This window comes from Nanorana parkeri, unplaced genomic scaffold (genome assembly GCF_000935625.1).
Source record: "Nanorana parkeri isolate BGI_ZX_2015 unplaced genomic scaffold, ASM93562v1 scaffold1099, whole genome shotgun sequence".
NCBI lineage: Eukaryota > Metazoa > Chordata > Amphibia > Anura > Dicroglossidae > Nanorana > Nanorana parkeri.
This window is the reverse complement of record NW_017307367.1, coordinates 481,540-492,327: the sequence shown is the minus strand read 5'-3', so window position 1 is coordinate 492,327 and position 10,788 is coordinate 481,540. Positions and strand designations below refer to the sequence as shown.

The 10,788-nt window shown below is 43.4% G+C and overlaps 1 protein-coding gene across 1 annotated transcript in view; it reads left to right on the top strand.

Annotated features, from left to right (window-relative positions):
- EVC2 (EvC ciliary complex subunit 2) overlaps window positions 1-10,788 on the top strand; it is a 93,729-nt gene that overhangs the window by 77,659 nt on the left and 5,282 nt on the right. The window contains exon 19 of the mRNA XM_018567821.1: window positions 3,284-3,547. Within this exon, the coding sequence (XP_018423323.1) occupies window positions 3,284-3,533 (250 nt within the window). The 3' untranslated portion in view covers window positions 3,534-3,547. The remainder of the gene's footprint in view (window positions 1-3,283; window positions 3,548-10,788) is intronic.

Here is a 10,788-nt window from a genome sequence, read left to right as displayed (position 1 = left end):
TAAGTAACTTTAACGTAAGGTGCACATGGCTAGGCTTTACTCATTACAAAAGCAAAAAGTTTCCCAGCACACTCACCAGCCAGCCTAATGTCTCCCTTTATAGAGACATCAGGAGCTTCATTGAGCAGAGCAGGTCTTTCTCGGTCTGCTCCCTCTCTTCATCCTGACGTTTTTGCCAATGTCCCAGGCCCCCCCAGAGGAGCGGGGGACCTGAAAACCTTGGCAGGGAGTGCAGGAAAGGGGGGCTCACAGTAGTAGGCTACTACGTAAGTGGTCTGGGTGGCTGTACAGCTAGGTTGCTAGGAGGCCAGTGGTCCTAGAAACCAATGACTGAAACGTAGGGTGGTCTGGGCTTTGGTATGGCTGGAAGTGGATTCTCCTGCTTCGGAGGCCAGTGTATCCACTGTCAGCTAGCCATAACAAAGTGCAGGTCGGCAATCCTGGTCCGAACAGAACTGCCACTTGATCTGCTATTTAGTGATGCACACTAATAGAGTCTGTTGTTTTAATTTAGCAGTGAGATAAAAAGATAAAAAATCCTACCCCATGTACACACATGATTACAAACATGTACATAGTAAAAAGGATTTGAATACATTAACATACACTAATATGATTGTTTGCAGTGAGCAGATCTCGTTCATATATGTAAACCCATAAAAATGACTACAGATTCTCTTTTAGTAGTTGTATCTGGCTCTGGGCTACCTTGAGTATATTCTAAGCCCAAATGTAATAGTTAAAACCTAGTGAGTAGAAAACAAAGGTTAAAAAGGAAAGCAATCTCTAAGAACATGGATACTTGAAAGGTTGAATTTTCTGAGGATTATGGATTTTGAACAGGCAATCCCCAGATCAATTTTTACTCCCTGTGGCATGAAATATAGCAGAGGGAAGAGCAGTAATGTGTGGAGACAGATAATTTGATGGTATGTATGTATTCCGTTACATATTTGAGTTTGTGTCTCACTGTCACATGACTTGTCTACAGTATCCATTAACTCTTGTGAATTGGATTCATGTAATGGACCAGTAGAGGAAGCGTCAGGATCTTGTTCCGCCATAATTTGTGTGTGCAGTGGCCCTTTGCAGCTCAATCAAGCTGTATAAACATGCCTAAGCTGCATATTGTTGGAGACATTTACTAAGAGGAGTTATGTGTATAGACGTTATCCCCATACAGCAGTAGCTTGTACTCCCCTACATTGCTCTTTGAAACAACACTGGCGTACTGTGAAAGACAAAGAGCAAAATGAAAACTACAATAACCCACAGCAGCCAATAAAAGCTCTTCCTGTTCTGAAGGTTTCAGCTAACCGTAAAGCAGACCTTACATGAACAAAATGACATTCTGTTATTATATTCATTGTTCTCACTGCTATGTAAAGTGAACTATGTGGGGAGCTTGCCTGTGTTATATTATGTTGTGAATAATCCTGATCCTAAACAATGCATGATGGAGTTTTCCATCACTTAAACATACAGTTAAGATTATCTTGTAGTCCCTCTTGAGCCCAGCTTTGCTCCCAAACATACAGTATATTTACCTGTTCCCAAGCTAGCAACAAAGAGGACTTACAAATTATCTTTCTATACAGTGTGTGTGGCAGAAGCAACTCTGATAAGAGACAGAATATATCACACGGGGCTATGTGATATATGTGACGATTTGCTTTAAAGGAGAAGTATGAGGTGAGTGCTTTTCACTCACCTCATAGTTCTAGCCGACCTGTGACAATGAGACTGTCACAGGTCGGCTCAGTAGATCGGGAGGTGAGCGAACATATACCGGCGTTTGCTCACCTCTCGATCCTGTCACGGCTCTCTGCCGTGACAGGAGAGGGGCTGGATTCCCCCCGCTCCGATCCGCTAGCGCTGACTGGCGTAACGGACTGGGAGGGGGCGGTACAGCTGGCTCTGCCTCTAGATAGGCAGAGCCAGCTGTCACGCAGCTGGGCGGATCTCGACATCGATGTCGGGATCCGCTCCGGCTGCGGCGTCTCAGTATATCGCGAGCTGTAGCTCGCGGTATAATGAGCTTAGGGTAACGGGAGGACACTAGTTTGTGTCCTCCCGTTACCCTAAGGAGAACTATGGGGAAAAGCCCGAACCCCATAGTTCTCCTTTAATAAATGAGCACAAAGATTTAACGTGCTGGTGATCCTCACTTTCTACAACTTGATGTGCATGGCGACATGCGTGATTATCACTACGAGCACCACTGACACGCTGTAGGGAGTTCAGGGGGACACATCTGTATACTACTTTCCGCTTAAAAGGATAAGTTTACCTTTTTTCAAAAATTACTATTCAGTAGTGATGCGCCGATACTAGTATCGGTACCGACACTGAGTAGTTGGGTGAGTCATCGTACTCAGCCAAATGCTTCTGATAGTTATTCTGATACTGGAACCTCCGGTATCACTGGCTTCCTGATTGGCCAGGGAGGCGGCTCCATGCTCCCTCATCACTTAGTGGAGCCAGCTTACTGACCAATCAGGAACCCGGACGGTTGGGAAGCTGGCCAATCAGGTAGCTGGCAAGTAATTACCCACCCACTTGGTGACGAGAGAGCATGGAGCTAGCTTCCCAGCCAATCAGGAGGCCGGGCGGCATGCCATGACTTACCACCAGGCTTCCTGATTGATTGGGAAGCCAGGCGGCGAGTCATTACCCACCCCCTGGCTTCCTGATTGGCCAGAAAGCCGGCTCCATGCTCCCTCGTCACCTGGTGACGAGAGGGCATATAGCCAGCTAATTAGGAAGCCAGGCGCGAGTCATTAAACGCTGCCCGGCTTCCTGTATTCGGTATTGGTGAGTACCGGAAAAAAATATCGGTGCGCGATACCAACCAGTATCTGTGCATCCCTACTATTTAGTCAAGTGCCCCCAGTAGTATAAACAATATTATCCAGCTTAGACAAATGCAGCTTAGTTTAGATTTCATAGCTGTATGCCAATTTGTGCTTCCCCCAAGCTAGTCCACAAAAGCTTTCATGACAGTTCCACCCTCTGCTCGGTGCACTCTCTCACCCCTTACATCGCTACACACTGAGCAGATTGCTTGTCCCTGTTATACTTCGTACACATGCACTGATTTTTTGATAGAGTGGTCCTTCTTGTTTTGTCGGGGCACACCCAACAGTCAGGGGATCCCAGAAGAGTGGAATTGTATATTTTGCCTTCTATAAGGACTGGACAGTGAAAGGAGAAACAGCAGACTAATGAATTCCTCTGTCACTCTTCTAATACATGTAACTAACATTGATGTATTTTGTTTCAGCATCCTGAAGAAGAAGAAGTTGAGACCAGTGAAGAGAGTCTCATTCTCACACACGGGAAGTTTCACCAAATTGCTTCAGTCCAGCACTGGATCTGTGTACTTTGGAAGTGCGGAAGCCTTAGATATTTCGGACACTGCAGAAAACCTGTATATATTTAGAGTTCCCAGTGAGTCTCCTAGCCCTCAAAGCAAACCCAAGAAGAAGAGGAGCTTTCTCAACTCCAAGAAGTCATCTGCTGTTTTATCCTAGGAAGGCCCCATGGGACTTTGTGTGGAATCTTTTATGGGGAGACAGCAGGCTACCAATGGCTACCAATCATCTCAATATCTAATCACATTTCCTAGTAAGGCTGGTCATCTGGTCCTAGTCAGGATCCAAAGAACTTCAGTACAAAACTCCTGAGGAACTTCTGTAAAAAATAAGTCAAGGCAACTGGACTTGCTGTATTTTTCTTGAAGACGTTTCACTGGTCATCCAACCAACTTTCTCAATTCAGAAATCTGAATTGAGAAAGCTGGTTAGATGGCCAGTTAAACGTCTTCAAGAAAAATCCAACAAGTCCAGTTGCCTTGACTTCTTTTTTACAGATATACCATGACCTGAATGAATTGGAACCTTAACAGACATCCTGAGGAACAACTTTTATTTTTTTACATAATATTTCACAATATCCTAATTTTTTAAGCTATGGTATATCAGCACTTTGTACATAAAATGAATGCCTGCACTGTATATTGTGTGTTCCTTTTAGATATTTTTTCATACAGCAGTGTAAAGAACATATACAAAGTGCAGTAGCCAATGGCAGCCAGTTGAGTTCAGTTTGCTAAAGCCACATCAGAGAAAACAGGCTTCTGATTGGTTGCCACTGATTGTAGTACTTTGTCCATCTTTGCTCCCTGCCTTATTAAAGTCTAATTGTACTTTTATTTATTTTTGGTGTTATGAAGTCATACTCAAGCTCTGGACCGCTGTGCTCTGTGTAAGGACAGATGTTTGGCTCTCCAGCTGTCCCACACACCTCCTCCACAGACACAACTAAAATGCTCCAATCAAAAAACATTCACACTCATACATTTATGTTCTATAATAATTTGTACTGTACTGAGCCTTAGTGCTATGTGCAGACCATTATTCAGAGACATATTGATTTGAGTACCCTATCAGGGTTATTCAGTAAATCAATGCAAGGAATAATGTGCTAATTGCAAAGTGGATATCTTAGAAATTGCAAAACCGGCACACAATGTTCTTCCAAAAAACATAAATATTCCACATGCATCTGTACAAATAACAACTGTGTTTCTGCCTTACTTGGCCTTAGTCATAGGGTAAGTCAGAAACGCATCAGCAATTGCTGTCATGAGCAGCTATTATGCTGCAATTGCTATGCAATTAAATGTATGCCTGCATAATTTTATCGCAGCACACACCAACAGGGCGCACAAACACCACTGCTGACCAGACGTTAGCAAAACACACAAGTGTGAGGCCCACCTCCTGATTTTTGCATAAGTTGCATATTTACAGTTTTGCATTCCTTTGTTTTTTTATCATTTCGCAAAAAGGTGCAATTTAAAATTTACCATTTTTTAACTCAATATACAGTAGTTTTATCTTTTAGATTTAGTAGGAATCTTGTAAATTATGGTTTGTTTTTGTGTGCGCTGATAATAATACTTTTTGAAAATATTGATTTTTATAAACTGTTGTGGGACTTAAAAAATTAGTAGCACCATCTTTTTATTCTACCAGTCCTGTGTTTTCAGGAAATTTATCGTCTGGGTTTTATTTTTACAAACTCTGAAAGCTGCAGTTGAAAAAATTAGCAACTTCATAGCGAAATTATAGCTAATTTGCCTACAGACGTCAGGTGGTCATAATAATCTGGCTACTCAGAGTATGTATGTGTATGTATATATATATAGTTATACTGTGTGTAAGAGGAAGCTTTTATATTCTTCTGGATAACTTTTTAAACATATTTACTCTAAGCTTTACTGATCAGTGGCAGTTGTGATGGAGTTCCTATCAGCAGGCTCTGGAGATCATAGACACATTTTAATTTAACAGAACTTTCAAATCTCCTAAGATGACAGGATAAGTAAATTATACAGCAGCACAGATGGCATAGACAGTGAAGCTGCCCAGCCATGAAGACATGGCCCACAAATCATATTATTGCTAAACAATTTATCTTCTTTTTTTTTAAGTTTTGAGGCCCACCTGTAATTCAGTGGTAAACTTAAATTATTTAAAGTGACACTAAACTCAGGAGTTAAATATTAAAAATGCATTTAAGTTCCTCAACTAATAACAAAAATGTATCTTATTTGTGTATCACTCGGCTGTAGATCCTCAAATCATCTCTGAATTGGTGCTGACACTGTCCTTCCTTCTGGAGGGTGGCTACTTTTGTTCCCCATGGTCACTGTGTGTGTTGTAAAGTAGTCACCGCTCCAAGATCACTATAATGCAGTATTTGAATGCATTTTTAAGATTTAACTCCTGAGTTTAGTGTCACATTAAAACCTTGGTTCTCAACTGGTGGGACGTGACCCAAAAGTGTGTCGTGATCCCATGTTCAGTGAGTCGCCTCATGCCTTCCACTTTTCTATATGAAAAGCTCCTTCCGCCTCTCCCTAGCGCAGCACTCTTAAGTTCTCACACTGAGCAGCCATTCAAAATATGCTGCCCTGGCGCCGAGTGTCGACTTGAGGTGGGGTGGCCTAGGGGTATGAGGGAGGGAGCTCCATCTATATATGCATTGTTTACAGCTCCCTCTCGTGTCCTGTTGAGGTACGCATGGGAGCTGTACAAGCAATGCACATTGCTGGATGATGCTCCATCACAGCACAGCAGCCCACACTGGACCCCAGCCTGAGGATCCATTCCAGTTCTCATAAGGTAGGGAGACTGGGTGAATCTTAAAAAAAGAAGAATTTTTTTTTCTTGGAGTGTGTGTAATTGTGTCTGTGAGATTGTGTCTGTGGTTGTGTGTGCCAGTGTTTTCAGAGCCTGTTCCTACTAGTACAGTGCGTTAATCACACAGTCCCATGCAATTGATGCACTGTACCACGCTGTTCTGGTGTGGGAGGTTGCTTTGCATTGCCATTCATTTGAATGGCACCCCAAACACACCTCTCACTCACAGTTCAATCACCTGCACTGGAATGAGTGGTACCTCAACGCCGTGTGTTCCATTGCAGTGCGACTTATGTCGCGACTTAATGACCGAGGACAAATGTGGGTCCTGAGGTTACACAAATTCAGAACCACTGCTTTAACGCATACATATAGCACCTGAAAGGTGTGTATGATTTAATTGACAAAACTTTAGGTGCATGAGAAACGGGGGCCTTGGAGATGGACGTCAATCTTCATAATATTTTATCTTTGTGAATGTTTCATACATAGAAGCAGGCCCGGATTCCCCACAAGGCCACCAAGGCCAGGCCTCGGGGCACAGAGGGGCGGCAGCGGTGAATCCCCCGATGCCCAGAACCTAATATGTCCAGATGCCACTTTTTTTAAGACCAAGTACAAGTACAAGTACTGGCCCTCATGTACTTGCCGATACCAATTACCGATTTTTTCTCCTTTTAAAAAACATACAGACTAATAATTTTAGGCCAAATTCTTTACTATTATGAAGAAATGTAATTTGCACTTTGCAATAAAAGCAATAACTAAAGGGAAGTAAGAAGAACCGTGAAACTAAAAACCGTATACTAAAAGAAATGATTAATGACGGTAGTCTCTTCAATTAAAAAATGTAACTAAAATTATTAAAGTTACATTTTTTAATTGAAGAGACTACCGTCATTAATCATTTATTTAAGTTAAATAGATCACCTCTCCCCAAACTTTTTTTTTTCTTAAGAGCAAAATAAAGCTTATGTTATTTTAAACATTTATTAGTAGAAAATAATAATAACCTTGGATCTAGTGGAGTAGCGATGTAGTATAGTGGGTTTCGCTCTGTTAGACAATCTCTTCTGGAAAGCAGCAAGCAACGCGCTCTTCATAGTTTTAATGCCATGGTCCTCATCCACTTCTTTTGTCAACATTTGCTGTAGCACGGTGACTACAGGTATTACATCTGAGGCCAATGCATGTGAAGAACTCACTTGACGAGTCAATTCCTCAAAGGGAGCCAAGATGTTCAACATCTTTTCCATGAGATTCCACATGTTTGCAGTGATGGTGACTGGGAGCTCATGTTCGGACACATACACCCCAATGGCCCGCTTCTGTTCAATCAGAGACTGCAGCATGTAAAACGTGCTATTCCAGCGAGTCTGAACATCCTGTTGAAGTCTTTTAACTGGTTGACCTAGCTGGATCTGAATATCTTGTAGGCGAGAATATGCCAGGTGTGAGTGTTTAAAGTGGCCAACTAGTCTGCGACCGACCCCCACAGTATCCACAACGCTGCGTTGTGATAATAGACCCTCTGAGACAGCCAGCTGCAGCGTATCGGCCACACAGGAAATACTTGGAAGTCCAGCATCATCCATGCCTTTGATCATATTTCTGGCACTGTCATGGACCACAACATGGACAGAACCTTTTGGAATTGACCTAGTCTGAAGCATTTCCTGAAGTATATTAGCTATAGCTTGGCCTGTGTGAGAGCCTTGAAATGTTTTGGCATGGAGCATGACTTGCTGCAGAGTAAAATTGTCATCTATCCATTGGGCGGTTAAACTGATGACAGACACAGGACTCACACTACTGCTCCAAATGTCCGTAGTAAAGCTAATCGCCTTTACGTCCTGCTGCAACATGTTGGACTCACCATGTCATGTATCTTTGGTAAGACGACATCTGTAACATAGTGGCGACTAGGCATCTCATACCTTGGCTCAAAAACATTACTAAGTCGCCGAAAACTCACGTTCTCAAGTACAGAAAGTGGCTGATCATCAAGAATAATGAACTGGGTAACTGCCTCCGTTATTGTAATAGCCCTCGGGTTATCCCTTGAAAATGTTTCTCTTTTTATGGCAAGGTAATGGGCATGTTCCAAATGTTTGCAGTTCATGTCGTTACCTCTACCCCAACCCGTCTGTCTATCGTTGATAACATAAGTTGAGCAAGAATACAATTTATTTTTTCCGTAGCTGCATTGCGTTGCGTTTCCGTTCTGTTTTTTCATTAAGGGGGCAATTGAACCCACAAAATATTATTTAATTACAGTCCCACGAGCATCATATCTCTGCATCTCTATTCTCAGCTCACCTCCATCCACAGCTCTCTTCTGCACCTAGCCTGCACTTCACCCTGCACCCCCATTCACAGCTCACCTCTGCACTCCCCTCTACCAAGCTCACCTCTGCACACCTTGCCCATAACTCACCTCTGAACTCCATGTCCACAGCTAAACTCTATAACCCTCATTCAGGGCCTGTTCACATGAGATCAGGTTCTGATCAGCCGACGTGGAGCTGCTGATGCAGTCCGTTTTTGATGCGTTTTCGGTCCGGATGCTGACCGTTCCTTTTTTCTTTTTTTTAGCCAAGGGGCAGTCAGTATGCAGATTCAGCCTCTGAGGTCACTTCCGCCCTCTCGGAACATCTACTTCCGTTTGTGTACGTAAAGCTGGTGATCAGACATGTATCACATGTTTGCAGGCATGTTGATGGTGCTGGCTACAGCAATCTGCAGAGAGCGAGCTCGCAGGAGACATCGTTATTGGGTACACCCGATCTTGAGGCTCCGGGACTCCAAAGGTCAGTTCTGGAGTTTGAGGATTTGTGAGGTCACCCGGATACATTTTTTTCCTTTACTTGTATGTCCATGGCAAGGGAATGGGCATGTTTAAAATGTTTGCAGTTCATGTTGTTACCTCTACCCCAACCTGTCTATCGTTGATAACATCATAATAAGTGGAGCAAGAATACAATTTTTTTTTTCCTTAGCTGCATTGCGTTGCGTTTTCATTTCGTTTTGTGCGCGTTCGTGCGTTTCCGGACCGGACAAAATGTGACATGCAGTATTTTTTCTGTCGTAAGCTGAAAGGACTGCGCACGTGAGAACTGTAGCCCATAAAACACATAGGGATACATTGGGATGCATTTTGAGTGCAGCAGCGTACGGATCAGGTCAGCACACAAAACGGACGTCGTGTGAACAGGCTCTCAGAGCTTACCTTTGCCCCCTCATTCACAGCTTTGGTGGGCTCTGCGGGGTCTCAGGCTGCTAAGCCCACCTGAGACCCTGCAGAGCCCACCATAGACCCCGACACAGATCCTGCAAATCCCCCCTGGGACATGGTTCATGATTTTTACAGATCCTGCAAAGCTCCCCACAGATCCTGCAGAGACCGTGCAGGATCTCAGTGGGGCTCTGCAGGATCCGTGGTGGGCTTTGCAGACGGCAGAGCCCCTCAGATCCTGCAGAGCCCACCAAAGGGTATTGCACAGCACACCTGAGACTCTTTGGTGGGCTGTGCAGAATCTATGCTGGGCTCTGCCAGCACATTCCTCTTACCTTGCACGGCCTGACCTCCTTGGAACACGGCCTCCTCATCCTCGGCGCTCGACACGGTCTCCTTGTCATCTTCGTCGCCCGACTGGAGCTTCGGCGACGCCTCCCGCCTCCTCCGTCAGTGTCTCTGCCTCTTCCGTGTCTCTGCCTCTTTCTGTGTGATAGCAATAAAGTTAAGTGAAAAAAATTAAATTTAAAAAAGAATTAAATAAATATAAATAAACAAATTAGTACAAAATAATAAGAAATAATAATTAAATAAAAAAATTAAAAGGTGATTAAAAAAGTAAAAAATACTAAGAAATAAATTAGAAAATAATTATAAAAAAATAAACAATAATAAGAGCAAAAATGATAAAAAAATTAAAAAGTAAACGACAAGATAAATAAAAAAAATTAAAACTAACCCTGCCGCCCCTGCCATTCTCCATTGATGTGGGGGGGTTTGGCGGGGAGGGGGGCGCATTGTGGAATCTGGCCTTGGGGCGACAGGGAGAGTAAATCCCTGACCATACACATACCTTGTTCTTGCAGTCTTCTCTTCCTTAGCAGCGGGGGGAGGGGCGGCGATTTACATATGAATGATATGCGATATTTACATATGAATGGGTCGCGGCTTATTGATATGCAAATTACTGTGGCCCATTCATATGTTAATATCTCGGCCGGGACAGTGCAGGCTGCAGAAACAGCACCAGCAATCTCCGGAAAGAGCAAAGAGTAGAGAGAGCTGGGGGAGGAGGTGTCTTTCTGGCCTCCCCCCCAGCGCCCTCTAGTGTCTACTGTGTGGTAGTGCCGGCTCTGCTCGCTACCACACAGTAGTGGGCCCGATTCAGATGCTAGCATCGGTATCGGGACATCCCTAAAAAAAATTATAAAAAAGTAAACAATAAGCTAAAAATGTAAAAAACTGATTAAAAAGTTTAAAAAAAATAAAGAATAAATAAAAAAAAAAACTAACCCTGCCATCCGGTTGCCATTCTCCGTTGATGGGGGGCGGGGTGAGGGGGGT